The 18,890-nt window shown below is 43.7% G+C and overlaps 1 protein-coding gene across 3 annotated transcripts in view; it reads right to left on the reverse strand.

Moving 5' to 3' along the window:
• The window catches only part of RCOR1 (REST corepressor 1), an 83,739-nt gene that overhangs the window by 17,267 nt on the left and 47,582 nt on the right, over window positions 1–18,890 (reverse strand). For all 3 annotated transcript variants that reach the window (XM_071745526.1, XM_071745528.1, XM_071745527.1), the window contains 2 exons: window positions 6,477–6,529; window positions 2,378–2,539 (listed from right to left, as the gene is read on the reverse strand). In XM_071745526.1, the coding sequence (XP_071601627.1) occupies window positions 2,378–2,539; window positions 6,477–6,529 (215 nt within the window). The remainder of the gene's footprint in view (window positions 1–2,377; window positions 2,540–6,476; window positions 6,530–18,890) is intronic.

An 18,890-nucleotide genomic window follows, 5' to 3' on the forward strand; every position in this document is an offset into this window, starting at 1 on the left:
TCTCTTAACTACATGTCAATAAGCCTCCACTCCTGAACCACATAGCTGGTTCCTTTCAGAATAAAGGAATACAGCAAGAGCAAAACCAAAATGGGGCCTTGAAACCAAGATAATAGTTTTAAAAGCCAGCACAGGCATGTGTAAGCAACCAGAGGAACTGCTGAATTTCAGGCTACATCCCAAGCGAATCTTAGATGTTTGGTTAAAAAGGCTTATTCACACCATTCACATGATGAAGTCCATTGAAAGGTCTCAACAGAAGATGTTTTCAAGCAGTGAAATGTTACTGTATGGTAAACTGATAATGTAGTAAAACATGAGTCTCAGAATTATTAGGTTTTGTCCTCTTATCCTAATGTCATTGCCCTGTAGCTATGAATGAAATGTCTGTGTCCAAAAAGCATAAAACTATATGAAGACTACTTGTCTACTACTGAGGTACTCTGCATGGATGTTCTTACATGACTTCTACAATGTAGATAGAAGTCCAGCATTTCTTGCTGAATAAAATACAGCTAATTCAGCTTGGAGGGCAAGACAGGTAGGGAGGAAAACAAAACTGTGAGCAAGAGCCAGATCTCTCTTATTCAGATACCACAATTTAAGTCTTCCACTGAGATAAGCCTGGTTCTCAGACTGCAGGCTGACTTTAGGTCCTGATAATGGATTGTACCAAAACTATCACCCTGGCCTGCATCTGCACACAGGTTTAACTCCTCTGTGCTGGCAAAGCACGGGTGCTACAGCCACGCAGCAGGCTGGCATGTTGGAATGAAGAGTCCCATGGGACAAACTCAGGGACAATGCTGTTTGTGACAAACATCCACTTGGCTACAAATCACATGCTAAAGTGCCAGAATATCAGAACCAGCTCTGGTAAATAATGTAACTCACTTCTCATTCTCCGATTTGATGGGTTTTACCTTCACTTTCAAGCTGCACTGGTGTTAATGGGGCAGCATATATAAAGTAATAACTAGTGTGCTCTGGAGCCACTGGTTCCTGTCCCCTGCTAAACACAAAACTTCATGCCATTTGATTTTGTTAATGCAGGATGGCCTTTCTGGGAGCAACAGTAAAAAAATATCATTACCTAGGGAACAGTGCATGAGCTTGGCATCCCTGTACTGGAATGCACTTCACTCAGGGACAAAGTCATGCTTCTGCACATAAAATGAATGAAGAATTTCATACTTTGGCATTTAACCAAGCAGCAGGACAGGCTTTATACTCTCTATTTTCCCCCAGGACATTCCCTCCCTCCTTTCTTCCCCCCTGTGTGAGAACAGGAGGATAATGAAGAAAACAGCTTCACCCTTCAGGAGTCCACAACTCTCCTGACTGTCTACGTCAGCTGTCCATAGCATATGCAAGACCCATCATCTGACCCAAGGGAGTGGAAGACCCTAGGACTCCACATGAGGAAACAAATGCCAGTAAAGGAACATTCAAGTACAACATGAGGAGAATGAGCCTCTTCCTACCACCCTTGTGAAAAGGACCTGGCAGTTTTCCTTCATACTTGGAAGTCAAGTCACCTTTCACTTTTAAGCAGGATCAGCAACACAGACACATGTGTTGCTTTAAGGAGGCTAAACAGACTGCAATAGCCTAGGCTCACTACCAACAAAACTGGGTCCTGCTGGAACACTTGAGAGGTACTTTACTAAAGGAGAGCAAAGAACAAAGTCTGGTTCCCACCCAGGTGATGAACCACTTGAAGAAACTCTCAAGATACAATTAGTTAAAAAATTTACATCCGATCCTCTCCCTCTTTTGAAAGAAAATTGCACACACCCCAGTAGTTCCCTTTCAAGCAGACACTTACCCTTGAAGTTTTCAATCACAGTTTAAAAAATATCACTATCAACTGATAGCAAAGGACTTAGTGCTTGCAGTGATGTATAAACCTCCACCAAAGCACTCACTGACAGTCCCAAATCACATTAAGCACAGACTTCACAGTCAAATAAAATTAATTCCTAAAAAGCAGGCTGTAAGAAAGGAAATCAACTTTGAACAGAGATGATAGTTATTCCGTGGGTGGGTAAGCATGTGTGTACAGACCAGGCCTGAACTCCAACTGAGACATAAATACTACCACAGCACGCAAGGTATGAAAAACTAATTTCCAACAACAAATAAAAAAATGCATAAAGCTTATCCTGAACCAGTAAAGCATTTCAGGGAAACACTTCTACAGAAGCTCTGGAAACAATGCTGGTTTTGTCTGTTCATGGTAATATTTTTCCTCTAACATTATCTGTGGCCTGTTCTCTCTCTCCCAAGAGCATTAGACAGGAGTCCAGCACAATCAGCACTGAGGATGACAGTCCAATCGTCTGTTCTGCTTTTCCATTCCTGTGACACCACTTACCATCTGCTGGATTCTGTGAAAGGTTTTCCCATGGAAACTGAAGGCCTGTTCAAACAAGACCTTGTCTTCAACTGTCCACTCATCTGGGAATGGAGTAAAGTTTGGCAGGTCTGCCAAAGACTTCTCAATGTTGTGCTTGTGCCAAAACAGCATCCCAAGGGCCTAGAAATAACAAGGACACCAAAGGGACAATTGTAATCACAACAAACATTATTATATGCATGCAAAGGGAGAGATACAGCATTTTTCCTCAGCCAACACGTTAGACAATTTCAATTCCCAGCTACACTATAAACTTGTGTATGTGTGCAAGAAACCTGGAACCTGATCCCCATCCTGCTAGGCTGTGAATACAAATCACAAAGCAAGTAATGCAACAGGAGAGTAGAAGGGGGAGAAGAAAACTGAAGAAATTACTCCAATGTTACTGATCATGGTAAAAAGGAAAGCTATGTATAAAGACCTAAAAACCAAGCTGGATTAAAGGAAGCTTCTTGCTAGTGCTAAACTCTATTCCTTTCCTGTGCCATGACTGGGTTTTTTAATGGTTGTTTCAGGGGATTTTTCAAGGGGGACAAGCTAAAAGGGGAGAGGATGAGGGAAGAACTGGAAGAATGAAAGATGGAGAGCATGCAGAACCTTGAATTGCTGCTAAGGTACCCCTGGCCTGAAGGAGGAACGAGTCTCACTCATTTTGGGGGCTGCTCATTTTTTCCCTTGAGATGCCTCATTTCACTGTTGCAGTCTCCGTTTCTCAGCTCCAAAAACAAAGGGTATGTGCTGTGCTTCAGCACCTTCACCACCATCCTCCCAGCATCTCCCAGACACTTGCTCACAGCCACCCTTCTCCCAAGGGCACACAGCCCCTGTGTGTTATGACACAGCTACATCTGGCACACCAGTCACCACTGCATGTCATTTGGGGAAGGCCTGACCTGCAACCCAGCCTTCCACAACGTCTGTAAAGTGAAAACAATCCCTAACATGCTGAGTAAAACTTCAGAGTAACCTGCTCATCATATGCAAACTCAGCTCAGGTTTCACAGCCACATTTGCCCTCATCTAGCAGCTACACCCTGACCATTCAGATCTACAAAATCCCTTCAAATTTGGCGTTTCCCACTTACGCTTTGCTATGGGATCTTTATGAGTTCCTTTATGGGATCTTGCTCCCCTAAGACTCTGCAGAGAGCATACATATAAGTATCAGTGTTATCCATGGTCTTGTCCTGATGCTTCTGGTTTCTCTGTGCTGCCCAGGCACCCTCTCCTCCCTTTTGCCACCATGCAGAACAAGATGTGGCAGCGCAGTCACTCAAGATGTCACAGAAGCCCTGCAGCCCCTTTTCTCCACTCACTCTGGCATGCATGGGGCCTAAGGAACTATATCCTGCAGTCACAATGTACTGAGTTTTCTCTCCCTTGCCATCCCTTTCAGCTTCAAATACGAGTTCTATAAAATGCATCTGAGAAAGCAAGGGAAAACCAAGGAGGGAGACAGTTTGGGAGGGCAGGGTAAGGTTAAATAGCATTAAGGTGCTATCAAGGGCTGAGGAGACAACTGCTTATACCAAGCAAATGGTAAAAAGATTTTCCTTATAGGCTTGTTTAACAGGAGAACAGTATTCCTCCTCCACCCCATGCTGCCCTAGGAGAGCTCTGCATTCATACGCAGGTGAGTGCACAACTTTTACAGCCTCCTTTGTCTCCGAGCATCCAACATGGGCTGGCAGGAGAACACAGCTTGTGGCCAGATGTGCTGTAGTGCTCCCAAAAGCCTGTGACTGCTACAGCTCAGCACAACCAGGTACCAGTTTGCCAACACCAGATGAAATGGGCTTGCCCTGCCAGAGCTCACTCGCCTGCTGGTGCCTGACCTTTGCCTGCCCTGGAGCTGGCAGGGCTGCAGGGACTCCCACCAGCACAGCCCTGATCCTTCAGCCATCATCTGACAGCAACAGAGCCAACAACAGGGCACTCGACCACAGGCAAGGGGAGAAGAAGGGCAGAGATCTGGGAGCTGGATGGGAAAGCTGCTGGGCAGAGGAGTGCCAGTGCTCACCCCAGCTGCCCTGCCAGCTCACCACTGGCATGTCTTAGTCTGAAAAGGTGGGTCTTGGGCAGAGGGCACAGAGGGAAGAATGGGAATCTGTTCAACAACTATCAACCAAGCCACTTGCACAGAGGTCCAAAGAGACTGCCTGTCAGAGGGATGCACTTCTGGGAAAGGGCTGTCTTGGCCAGCAAAGCCCAAAGTCAGTGGCCAAATGGTAAAGCAAGCTCCTCTGACTTGCTTCCAGGGAGTCTGCATCAGCTTGTCCAGTTACCCAGCCAACAGCAGCTCTGATGATACCTGCTGAAGAGTGTCCCTTGGTGACAAAACAAATCCTGATTTGAAAGCCTTGACACTTGTCCCTATAATACAAAATGAGTATGTGCCTTCCAGAGCAATACAAGATAGATCCTCTCCAGCTATTTTCTGCAAGTGCCTAGCACAGCTTCTAGGAAATCCCAAAGAACCTGGGAAACATATTTAACACCAGAGTATTTTGTGAGAGCACTAAGGAAGGAATAACAATTTTTTGAAAGGGACATTTTTACAAACTGCTCAGCCATGTTACATTGCAGTGTGGCAAGTCCCATAACTTCTGCACACAGATGAGGGAAGAAAAACGTCCGGAAAGATTTCAAGAAATAAGTGGGAGGTCTGTATTTCCATTGTTAAGATAAATGCACAAATCTGTTAGTGAAATTTCAGTTTTTCAAAACACAAGACTCAGTGTTTTAATTTGAAATTGCAAGCTTCATTTTGATTGGTCTTCTGATCAGTCTATACTCTCCAAACAACACTTCTCCACTAAAATAATGAAACCCATTTTTATTACCCCAAGACCATCTCTTTCAGCAAATACTACCAACAATATCCAACACTACGATATACCCATCTCAACTAAAGTAAGCTGCTATCTTCACTTTCATTAAGGTTCACAGACTTTTGGTGCCTTCAGACTCCTTTTATTGCTGTTTCTGCTCTTAGAAACTATAATTATCAAGTCTGATCATAGGTAGTTTTGCTGGAAATTTTGCTAGCTATCTCAACTTCAATATTCTTGTTCCACAAGAAGTCACTTTGAGCATGACTATCAACCATTGAAAGTCTGACTCAAAGGTGACAGCAGAGTCATTTACATAGAAACCCCCTCCATCCAAATCATTGGTTTCTATGCTGATGGCTTTTGCCTGAACAATTTCATAAACTACCAAGTTTTCATAGAATCTCTCTGTAGAGAGAGTACATTATTTGCCAAGGCAATAAGTCATGAGATTCCCCACCTTCTCTTTCTGGGCAAGTATGAGTGTATAAGGAAACTCCACAGAATTCAGAGAAGCTTCCAAGGCACCAGTCTACTCATCTCCCCAGATGAGTGCTCAAATAGATGTTAGTTAAGGCTAGGAAGATTACTACACAAACTAAAACTATGTGGATCTGCTTCTTACACCAAGGTTTTCCATCCCTAGCCTACACACACTGGCTAAACAACTTGGGGACAGCCAGTGAAGTCATCCACTAGTACTGCACAGACATCTGAGGTGCTCACCTACAAAATGCAAAATTATTTGCAGCAGTTTTAAGATAAATAACCATGGATATGCCCCAGAAAAGCATATGATGGTTCAATAGCTCATTAATAACTGCCTGGACATCCATGAAGTAGAGAGGCAGCAGTCAACTGGAACCTGCTATGCAATCAGGCAGCTGTCCAAAAACCAGCCAATCTTTTAAATGTTGTTCAGGTGTTCTATAAATGTTCAAGAGGTAGTAAGCACAGAAAGCATAATGCTCATGGCCAAACTCCATCAGAAATCACAATGCTTGTGTTTAACCTCTTCTGACTCTTGATATAGAACTAGAGGTGAACTCCATAACCCCAGAACACAAGTTACTATTAGGAACAGTCAGATTTGGGAGAAGTTTTTGGGGAGAGGAGAAAACAGAGTACAGAAGGGAATAAGCAGTTCTAGACAGTCACGTTAAAGCACGTTTTACTACCTGCTGAAAAGATTTTAAAACAAAAGTAAGCATTCAAAGGGTTGTTACCTGCTCCATATTGTATCCATGCTTCTCTTTAGCAATGGCAATATATTCGTCCACTGAAAAACAAAGAGAATATTTAAGAACATTTCACATAATGATCAACTCCCCTTTCCAGCTTAAAACCCAGTCCTTCAGCTCAGACTTCAGTCATAGTCACTGCATCTTCCACAGAGAACTCTCTTGGATAGATGTCATTTCCAACCATTTGGAAAGGGAATAAAACAAAAGGAAAACGACAGTCAGCAAAATGCTAAATATTTTCCTTGACAAGCCAAAACCACGCATGATATCCAATGCAGTTCTAGTGCTTTTGAAACATGGTAGATAATATTTCAGAATTTGTTCATCAAAAGTTGATATGACTGTCTCAGCTGTTAGTTGTTTTGGTTTATAAAACCCCCAAAGCAGTTGTGTTCTCTTAAGACTAAAACTCCCCAGACACAACCCATACGTTCCAATACTGTCAGACTCCTAATACTGCACAACCACTGTAGATAGCTTAGCAAATTTTTCAGCCATTATGCCCCAGCAATTTTCATCTTGGACCAATCCCCACCTCTGGGTACTCTTCGGAACCCACAGGCTTTTAACCTTTACAATATGAAGATGCCCTGAGGAGTAATATTTTGTATAGATGGGACTGAAAACCAAATTTCTCTTTCAGTACGAGTAACTGTGCTTACATTATATCAAACAGCACCCATTTGAGAGGACTGGATCAAAGTCATTACCAAGAGTAATGTTCTGAAGTCTGCACCCCTGTGCTTGGTCATTTTGAAGTCCACTGTTATGATCAACAAATTACATCCCAAGTTACTTAGCAACAAACTAAAAAAATCACTCCCCCTTCCCTCTCTACAGATACTCAGGGAGGGGATGCAAGGAAAAACCTGTGCAGAGCACCCATCTCCTTCATGGAGAGCAAGTGCAGCAGCTCTGGAAGGAAATGGTTCTGTAGGCACTGCAGCTGCAGAGGCCACATTTCCCATAGTTTGGGCCTCGTGATTAACTTCAGCTCTCAAATGTACTTCTCCCATGGTTTCTGCCTTTATGGACTCTTGTGTGAAGTCTCTGGTGTCCAATAGCACAGCATTTCTTAAAGTCTTTCCTTTGAGCTGGGACACTCCTCAATTCTTCCCTTCAACTGAACCAACTAAGCAATGAATTCAAAAGGCATAGGGAGAACAGAAAGGACAGATAAGAAAATGCACAGCAGAAGAGACTCCTGTGTTCAGCTTCTCATCAATATAAAGAAATTAAATCTAGGTAGTTAAAGTACAGATCCCATCTCACTAGAAATTATGACATGGTTATCAGTGCCAGCCCTTCATTTGAAAAGGTGATCACTAGCTGATTTTCACTAAAAGGTGTTACAAAAAAGGACTTTAAGTGCCATGAAACGTCCATGAGAATATTAATGCAGCCACATGCTGTGGCAGAAGAGCATGCAGTAAACACAAGGACAGCTCCACGTTACAAAGGACACTCCATGACATTATTGCTCTTCCAAGCTCCAGAACACAACAGGGACTCCCCAAAGGGCTGATGAACCTGTTTGTTGGACCATGTTCTGTATACATTCAAAAGTTTTATCAGCCCATCGAAGAAAGGTGTAGACAAAGTGATTCATTTGCATCCCTATAAAGTCATCTGTCTCCAAGTAAAAAATTTTTTCTCAGGACCATGCTGAACTGGGATAAATCACTCTCTTATTGAAAACAATCTTTTCTTGCACAAGGCAAACATAATAAAATACTTGGACAGTGGAGGTGGAGGGGACAGTGACAGAGACTTCATAGGTTGAAATCACTGCGCTGCCTAATAGAACATCCTGAGGGTTACCAGAAGTAGGAACCTTGGATATCAGCTTTGCCATAGAGAAAAAAACCAAAACAAAATAGCTTGCAAAATGACATCCCAAGGGCAGAACACGATCCAGGAGGACCACACAGATAAAATGGGGACAGCGAAGGGAACTGGCTCCTCTCTCCACACCATCCTTCCTTCCACACACCAAACAGAGCAGAGAACAGCACTAGGATGTGGACAGAAAAACGACTTCTGATGCTTTCAGACTTCATACCACCACTAAAAGCAAAGGCTGCCAGGAAACCCTAAGTGCAGCATTTCCCTACACTACACCTAAATGCTCTCAGTGTCCTTAGGACAAGTACTGCATGTGCAGTGTTACATATTTTGTCTAAGGGGGAGGTGAAAGAAGTAGAAGGAGTTGAATTCCCAAAGTCCAAGGCTGAGTTAAGCTCTTGAATGCTAAGTACTGCTGCATTAACCAGCTCACTTTCACTGTGGAAAGATCTTCAGTTCCTGATTTGGCTTCAGCATCTTGTCCTTTAATATATACAAAGAAGAGACGACATTGTTCTCCTGTTTAGCATATTACCTTATGCCAGATGAAAATGAAAAGATGAAATGAAAGAATACTTCCTTCCCCTTGCTCCCCAACCCCCTAAAAAAAAATCATCACAGCATCTTCTCTCCTAAGCAAGAACATTAGCAAGGTCCCCCCCCATATCAATAGGATTTCTCTTGAATCAAGTCAATACACCAGAACCAAATAATAAATTATGAGTGATTGGATACCATGAGAGAAGGCATAATGTATTTCTTGTCATGGCTGGGTTCTTAGTCCTACACTTCAGTGTTACAGGGGAGGAAGAGAAAAGAAAAATAAGGAGGAGGCAATAAGGCAGTAGATCAACCATGAGCACACAGCAATACTCCTTATATACAATAAAAGACTGGATTAAGTAAGGACAAGGAGTACACCATGGTATGCTACTCTTGGCTTGTTCCCTTCCTGCTTACTGACAATCCAGCCCATTCTGCTTGTCATTTCTTGGCTAAATGTGGGCTCACTTGCTCTGATGCTTGCACCATCTGAGAGGTATGAAAGTCCCTTGAGCAATCCTTCCGATTGCTCTTTCTTTACCATCCCCTGTCACACAAAGTGAGAAAAAGCATGGCACCAGCTGAGTCACAGGATCCCTGTAGTCTCCCATACCAGTAGAGCCTGGAATTGCCACAAACTCAATGCTTCACATGCCACACCAGATAAATAAGTGCCCTCTTCCATCTCTGCTGTCCCCATGCACTGCTAGAAAGCCCAGGGCAGCGGACACGTGAAATTCTGCTCCACTGCATTTCAGTGGCATTCAGCCCTGCTCAGTGTGTAACCCAGCAATATGTTTAGACATCAGAGTTCAGAGCCAGAGAAGCCTGGGGCAGAACTCTGCTTACACCAGAAGAGACAGTTTGCCAGCACAGCTCTTAGCTGCCTTCCAGAAGAGAATAAGCAAGAGCAGCAAAACAATCCCATGCAATTTCTTCCACCATAAACTGCAACCCTACATGCTCTTTCTACCAGCATAACTTTTTCCTCAACAGGGCAGACAAGAGTGTCCTTCCCTCTCATCCAAGTCATTTCTCTATGCCAGCAGGATATTTCAGCACAGATCAGGCAAAAAGACAACAATACTTGAATAGAGACAGTAGTGTGACACAGGAGATGCATTGCTCCTGTGAAGGCTCTCGTTGCTACTAGAAACCAGATGGGGGGAGGGATGGAGAAAAGAATAATAAATTGGTATTTCTTTACCTATTTGGCTACAATTCTCTTGTATGTATTTTAACTGTGTGGGGGTAATAAGAGGACTCTCCTGTCTGCCCCACACCCAAAACAGAGTGAGCACTGGCCACAGAGCCTCTTTCCACAGCCAGTCAGAGTAGCACAAAAGGTGGGGATGTAAAGCAAACAGAGTTCCATACAGTGTCATCACCAAAAAGAAGCACAGGGTGCTCCAATGCTAAAAAACACCCCTCATTGAGATTTATAATAAGATGATAAAAGCACCCTGAGTGTAGCACTAACACTGCCAAAGAGACAATGGAAAAGGAAGGGAGTGTAAAAGGAAGCTAAGAAAGAGGTTTCCCCCTCCCGCCCCCACTATCTAGAGAGTTTCTGACCAAAATGGTGCCATTAACCCCCTGAATTTTGTGGTCTTGTTTCCAGCTGTCTTTCTCTTACACCCTTTTCTTCTGCTAACCATCTTCCTGCAAGAATTCTTCACTAGAAGCAAAAGAAAGGAGACCCTCTTGGCTGACAGATGCAGGGAGAGACAAGAGCAAACAACTGCATTGCTGATTTCAGTCCCGCATACTAGAACAGTGCATTGAGAGACAATAAAACAGAAGCATTCATTTCAGGGGGATGAGAGAACTCTGAAAAAGGAAATGACTGAAAGCAATGACTCCCCTCATCACCATTTGATCAACAATAGGCTCCCTCCAAGTAGGTCTTTCAGGATCATTCCTCCCCCCCATCCAAACTGCCTCCTAATGACCCCACGAGCACTGCATCATGTTTAGTGGACTCAGTGACCCCAAGGAGGGTTTGCAGCAGAAACGAGTGTGCTAAAGCCTAGAGAAAGCAACAAGAATGCAGAGGTAGAGCTCTTGCTGCAACCTCAGTTCACCCCTATTACTGGGGTACTGCAGGAGCTCTGAACACTTTGCATATTACGTGATGCAATACCCTGACAGAACAGGGTGAAATGAGGACAAAACCAGCAGCCTTCACAGCCTCACTTATGTGCTTCACAGGGCTTGATCAATGCTAGAAACCTGTGAGGAATTCTGGATGTGACTGTACATCTCCCCCTCCCCTCCATCTCTCTTGAGAACAGGGGACATAAAAAAAAAAAAAAAAAAAAGTGTAGTCAAGACCCAGAAGAAATCACTGCTACATAAGGAAAATAAGGACCATGGATTAGGCACACACATGTGAAATTCTTCTGAGTTTCAAAACACAGTTATGATGGTACACAAACAACTAAGAACAGTTTTTGCCTTGGCTGTAAAAATGAGCAGCTGCATTGCCGTCCCGCCGCCCTGGCAGCATCGGTGGAACCATTCTGCCACCTCGTGGTCCCAACACAGGACGGGAAGCTGCGAAAAGCACAAGAGTTTGGACAAGTGCCCCACTAAAGCCAGCTGCAACGGGAGGCGGTGGGGAGCAGGCAGAGATCAAAGCGAGGTGGCTTGGCCACATTTTCTGGGCAATTATCACTTAAAAGAACCCTCGCCTATTTAAAAGGTTCTTCTGCCTTGGAAAAGCTATTTTCTTCACTTGTCAAGATGTGATGTGTCACAGGCAGGAGAGGAGTGGAAAGCCAGAGCACAGCCTCTTTTAACAGTTACTAATAGCACATAGTGCTAATTACACAGGCACAAGGCTACTTAAAAACCACTTCATGCAACTGGAGGGCAAGAAGAGTTAGGGCTCAACCCCACTGCATCTCCATCAGTCTGGATGCAAACTGCAAGGCAGAAGAAAACCAACTTTACCTGGAGCTGCCTTGAACTGGAGCAAGAAAAAATACTCTGCAGCAGGGAAGAGTACCTTGAATTGCAGACCACCACAGTAGATCTCATCCTCCCACCCTCCCTGTAGTTCAGATTTTACTTGTTTAGCACCTCTTGTCCACGTACCAAGGACCGTAGGGTACCATTGCATTAGAAGTCCTCTTTGGCAGCAGGGCCAGGTTAAGCACCCCTGGCCTCCAGCCACCTCTTCCCACCTGGGAGCACACACATTTGCCTGGAACGCAGGGGAAGCAGACTGGGAAACTTCCATCTGAAAAACAACCAAGCCTCTGCTGCTGCATTAGCTGCCTCACCCAAGCAGCAGCAAAGCCATACAAGTGCTGAGAGGTGGTGGCTGAAAGTATGGAGATGTGCTCTCACCTCCCAGGCTCCTACCACCAGCCCTCCTGATGCAGGCTGCCTCTTGGCATTACCTCTGGAGGTGCTCAAGGTGCTGAACAGCTGACAGCCACCAAAGCAGCAGGATATTCATAAAACAATTTCACACTTTTCGTATGGTTTTGTGCCACATAGAAAGCATTTTGCTGGGAGGTTACACAAGCTTGAGAAGGAGCAAGGTCTCCTATTTCCATTAAAGGATGAGACTGGCTCAGCCAAAAGCACAACTCATTCCTTGCCCCAGCACAGTTCAGAGGCAGGAACAGGCATAGCTATGTGACCTAGCACTAGTGAGAAAAGAGCTGCTCCTGGAACCAACACCTGGAGCCTGGAAACTGCAGCCTCAGAGAGCAGACAACTAGGAATAAAATTGAGTGCCCAATTGCTGGGAGATTTATCCCTTTTAAAAGCCCTGATACTTACAAAAAGTAAGTCCTTTCCCACAGAAAGACAACCAGCCCCAGCCAAGCACTGCATATTAACATGCTAGGAAAGAATAATACTATTTCCCCCATTATTATTATTGTCGATAATAAAAATAATAATATTGGTCCTTGCATGTCCTGCATCTAGGGGCAAGTCCAAAGCTGAAACTCCAGTGATGGCCAAAGACCTGCCTTTATATTTCTCTGTAACAGCAGACACAGGTGTACTGACAAATCTAGCATAGGTTTTTTTTAGCTTGCCAAAGCTTTTTAACTCTTTACCAGGAAAGGCCTTTTGCATGTATACATGCTTCACTTTTAAAGCTTTTACCAACATTCATCAAGTTGCACCCTCAGCTGACACTATCACATCAAGAAAAGGCTCAAGGCAGTGAATAAGAGGGGGATGTGGGGATGTGTATTAATGAGGATTACCTTAAGAAAAGCCAGCCAGTTCATGCTGGCTTGCCTCTCATGTTCTCTTCTGCTCCTTCCTGCCCACTGAAGGACATCCATAGAGGACTCTCTGGGATGAATGACTTTCACATACGTCCACCACGCTTCACCTTCAGCCAGAAACGTGCTCCCACTATAGCAATGAATGCCACTTTACATGAGAAGTGGCACAGCTTTCAGTATCTGGAGAGCCCTGGGTACCATGAGCTCAAGCGTTTCCATATGTACCATAAAAGAGAAGGGGATGTGGAAGATTTGACAGGCCAGTAGCAAAGAGGGAACACTACCTCTGGAACCTAGCACAGAATAGGCAGGGCCACATCAGATCACCTGGAGACCTAATCTGTGACCACACAGGATCTGAACATGGCCAGATCACTCAGCAGCTGAAATCTGATCCTAAGTCAGACACATGCACTGGACTGTATTACATGTAATTAGGCAGAGCACTTGATATTGACTTTGAAGCCAATGTACAAACATAAAACCAGCACAAAGTAGCTTCTGACAATGAGGGAACACTCATTCCCACACAACCTTTCAAGACACAGACAGGAAGCTACAGACAGGATAAATGCACAGAGCACGCGCCCAAACAACAAAGTGAGTTTATAGCAGAACAACTCTTTGTATTATTCAGTACAAAGCTCTCAATTCAGTCTGAGGAGCCCTAAAGCCAGATTTATTCTGCTGTCAAACCATGGCTTGAGTTAACTCTACTGACAGGTTATAGCCTCAGATTATACACTTCAACTACAGGCAGCAATATGCCCTAGAAATGCAAGTAGCAACATTATCAATACAGTTGTGGCAAGGGCATTATTGAAAAAAATTACTTGATCAGATGGTTCACTGCAGGAGATGGTAATTTGGTTTAGAAAAAACTGTCCTCATATAGATTTTCTTATGGAATTTTTGGCTTTTTGCACTCTTTGAGAACACGTGATCCAGTGCATCCTTTCCAAAAGCCAGATTCACTATTTCAAAAAAATGTAGCTTGAGACACACTGATGACAGAGTCAGTATGAGAGACCACAGATCCAGACTACTAGCACTCCAATACAAGGCTTTGGTACTCTACCTAGGAACATTATCAGCTTTTCATCCACATCGTGCTATATATGCTGAAATCCTTGGCATTGACACCAGTCAGTGCAGACCACCATACAGCTTGGTCAAGCAACCTGCTGCCAACCAGCTTCAGAGGCTATCAAGGAATATTCAGATTCAAAGCACTCTAAATAGGGTGAAACCCTCCACACGGTTCTTTTTCCACCCTCCACAAGATTTTTGAAAGCTCCTGTCTAAAACCAGAACTGTTATATTCCCTGTTGTAGTAGGAATACAAACTAATAGAAGCACTGTATCAGAGACAGGCTTCCTGGGCAGCATGGGTAACACCAGTACTTCATGACACAGGGCTTTTGTGCAGCACCAGAGCACACACACAAGGGGGGTGTGGGAGCAGAATAGCCATCAGGTTAAATTACAGCACATTATTATTTTTATCAATAACAAAGCCTGTGGCAAGAGAGTAGAAGCCATGCTGACCCCTTTTATAAGGGATACAAAAGCAAAAAAAGTGATCAATTTGTACCCTAGCTACCTCCTGGAAGGATGTCACTTGGATGGAAAGGAAGTATTGGGCAAGCCAGCAGGCAGCAAAAGGAAGGAGACAAGTTGGAGTCACACAACTTGAGGAGCTGCCCTCAACCCATGTGCCAAGAGCTAAGAGCTGTTCACAGAGGAGACTGAGCTTCCAGCTCTAATCTTCCACATTCTGCTCCTCAGCAGTTGCAACAGAACCCCACGATCCTGAATGCTGAGTGGTCAGGTCAAAAAAGCACCACCTACTATTTCAGTTTTTTGCAGCTAACCCCCTCACTTCCAAGCCCAGTCACCCAGGCAGCCTCTGCACTCATGGACAAGCTGCATGAAACTTGCTTACAGCAAAATTAGATGAAGAATGATAGGGATTAAGTGAAGTCAGCATGATGTTGTTGGAGAGGAACTAATCCTTCAGTTCTGTTGTCTGAAGTATTACTGAGATGCTTTTGTTCCTTCTGCATCTACAGCTATTTTCAGATATTTGGGGAAGACCCCTTCTGAGAAGGCTTTCCCCCAACTTCACTCATTGTACTACTGGACCTGGGTGCTAAGAATGAGAAGAATAAGGAGTCAAACCTGCTTTGAAAGACTCTATTTTCCTCACTTCCATCAGCTGGATATGATCAAGGTAGAAGGAAGAAGAACAACAGAGACAAAACAAACACTTCCAATGCACAGAGTGCTGCATAACCTAAAGGAAACAGCTTATCTGGAAAGCAGTTACGGTTCTGCCCACCAGCTGCCTGCTCCATCCCTTTCCTACAAGTTCCTATTCCTGCTTCCTGCAAGAACAGTTTGGATGCTTCATTAAGCAGCTGCTTAATCACTTAAGGAAGGCCAGAAACAACTAAGGTAACAAAAACAAGTACCTAATGCATCTTAAGGCACAGAGGTTCATAAAATTCCTGATACTTTACCCCACATAACACAGGAACTTGAACAAGCAGAGGTTTAGGTAAGATCCTTTTCTCCACTAGTGATCAAGAAGCTGCCTGTGAACAAACTCATACAGATTGCCCTGCTGCAGGCAGGACAGACTTTGGGAGACATTAACTCAATACATCCGTTCCTGCACTTATTTCCTACAGGTCTCAAATCAAAGAGACACAAAGAAATGTTTTCAACCCCTCTAAGAAGTCCCTGCAGAAAGACAGCAAGCTTACACAGCCAGATCTTGGACAACATAATCTTTATAGTAGCCTCTAAATCAAAGTATTAGTGTTATGTTGACAGATACTAAAGGTATTAAAAAAAACATAAAATTAAGTCAATTTAGAAAAAGTCATGTTGCAGATCCACACAGCAGAAGCTGAAACATGGACTACATACAGGCACCTCAGCCTGATCCTAAGAGAATGAGTGAAAAAGCCTACAACAAACCAAGGTGACTAACTAGATCCTGGAGTATCAGTGGTAGGTAGTCACAGGTTTCAGACAGGATTTAGGAGGCCAGTCCTTACTGGAACTTATAATTATGAATTACTACTTATGCTTCCAGTGCTAGAAAATTTACTACTACCATGTTATAATACAAATCTGCATGAGAAGCACATGATCAGGAAAGTAATTTAACATGGAGTGCAAAAAATAAGAGTACAGGGAAAATAACTAATGGGAGTGGTTCCTAATTAGAACAAATAATACCACAGCAAACAGAATGTGGTGAGAGAAGCTCTGGCACATGTCCTTGAGAAAGCCCAGCTGCTCTGTCTCCTGGACTAGCACCTCTGTAAAGGTCACACTCAGCAGCATATGAACTCATCACAGTAAGCTGTTACCACTATGACCTCTTCAAGCATTCCTCTGTAAAGGACAAGATCTCCTCCCAGCCTCCCCATCACATCTCCATAAATATGCAGATGTTGGTTTATCTGCTGACTAACCTTATTCTAAGGAAAAAAAAAAATCCTCCAGTTCCCTAACCTTTATTTCTCACCCACAGCTACAGTGTTACAGGAAAAAAGTCTTAGTCCTCTGAAATGTTCCAAGTCTGCTGTTCCCACTAAGACCAGCAACACTGAAGCCTATCCCAGGGTTGGGTCCAAGCAGCTCAGTGTAGCTGCAGCCTGCTAGTTCTCGTCATACTGGTCCTACAACTCACACAGCCCCTATCAGGCTGCCTAAGACTGCTCCCAAACACGTTTCAGACCAAGGCTCACTGCCAGGGTAACTCTTAACATGGCTGTCACCACTCCATTACATCCACATCACCTTGCCTCTAAACTTCTCTTAGGAACAAAGCTTCTTCCCAGAGCCAGCCCTACTTCAATCCCACAGCACCAACAGTAGTGGCAGTCTGGCATTTTCAAACTGGGTCATCTCCACACATTCAGAGAGCGACAGTTTCACACTGCAGTAAAAAGGAGAAACAAACAGGTGGCAGGAGAGAACAAGGAACATGAAGAAACTGGTGACTGTGTCCTCATCGCCTGCCTCCCCCCCACCCTTCCTCCCAGCACAGCAGCAAAAATTCCTTCAGGATAACACAGCTACCTCAGATAAGACATCCCTCTCCTGGGTACTGTCCAACACATTCTCTCCTTAAGGTTTTGTTCCTCATGTTTGGCTGGGGTTTTTTTTGTGTGGTTTTTTTTGTTGTTGTTTTTGATTGTTTTTTGGTTGTTATTTTTAGTTTGGTTTGGGTCTTTGAGTTTTGTTGGGTTTTTTGTTTTTTGGTTTGTTTTTTTTTTTATACACTGTACCCTGGGTGAAATCCATATTCTTGTCCTTTCACACTAAATTGCTTTCCTGACTCCAACACAAACCACTGCTGTGAAAGGGTTAAAAACCTCATCTTAATTTAAATACTCATTCAGGATCCAGAAATATCAACCTGCAGTAGTAATGATGAAAGAGCTGCTCTGAGATTTCCACATAGCATTGCAACACCAACTAGCAAAGCAGATGACAAAGGCGAAATGGCAGCTAAATCTGAGGTAACTCAGACTTTCTGGGATACACCCATAGCCTTGGAAGCCTGGTATCTTCTTTTTGCTGTTCACAATATTGCTAATATGAGCATCAAAACTTGCCTTAGCTAAAATGAAAACCTGCATCCCTTTACTGTCATCTTTTGAGCATTTTCTGAAGTGCAGCAACTGCAGCTGCTGGGAGAATTGGCCATGACTGTATTATTGCTACAGCTAAACTCAAGCAGAATCTTAAATTAAACACCAGACCTCTCATTTCTGAATTAATGGAATCATATCCTTCAGCTACTGTATTTGCATCCAAGCTTCACAGCTGTCAGGTTCACTGCATAATACGAAATTTGGATTAGGGATAAACATAAACCCAATTTTGCTTTTCCATTAATCCCTTTTGCTGTCACTGGGACAGCCAACAAGCTGATATTTCTAGGGAAAAAAGCACATACAATCAGCAAGCTCATGAGTTTGAGTTTTTTGTTATCTAGTGACAAAAGGCAAGCATGCAGCTTGTGGTGAGAATTATAACTCCTCAAGTCTGCCCCCTAGAGATCTGGAAGTCTTGACTCTACCTGGCAGCTGTTCTTTAAGGCTAACATTTTTCCTACTACCAAAAAAAAGTACCTCAATAAAAAAAACCTCAGACACAAACAAACAGAACACCCCCCCACCACCCCAACAAGAAAAGCACAATACATACACCTCTTTTTTAAAAAACATCCCACAGTAATTAACCAGTCACACACACACAAAAGTATAAGCTCAGCTAAGAGTTCAAACAATATTCTCCACTCCATTGGCAAAGCCCAGGCAGCTCTCAGTCTCCCATTCCTGACCGGTGTGGCTGCACTCTCACAGTCTGGGCAGCACAGCCTCTTCTGGGCTTGTGTTATAAACAAGGTAGTGATAATGACAAAAAAAATTCCAGCTGTTTCAAGGATCCTGTTTACAGCATGATGGAGAGGAGGGACTTGAAAATCAGCTTTACTGATGCTGAATACACACCAGACTACATCCTCTCCCTCACTGCCTCTGACCTGGGCAGGAATGCCTGGCCACCAGGGAGGGGTGGCTCTTGGGTACCTCTGAAGCATTAATCCCTTCCACTCTAAATGCATCCTGTGAAATAGGGGTTTCATCTTCTAAAAGGGAGATCTTAAGATCAGCACTTTTCCCAGTTTCCTCTCTCCCACTTGTGGTTTTCCACTCACATTTATGTG

Source organism: Heliangelus exortis, chromosome 5 (genome assembly GCF_036169615.1).
Source record: "Heliangelus exortis chromosome 5, bHelExo1.hap1, whole genome shotgun sequence".
Classification (NCBI taxonomy): domain Eukaryota; kingdom Metazoa; phylum Chordata; class Aves; order Apodiformes; family Trochilidae; genus Heliangelus; species Heliangelus exortis.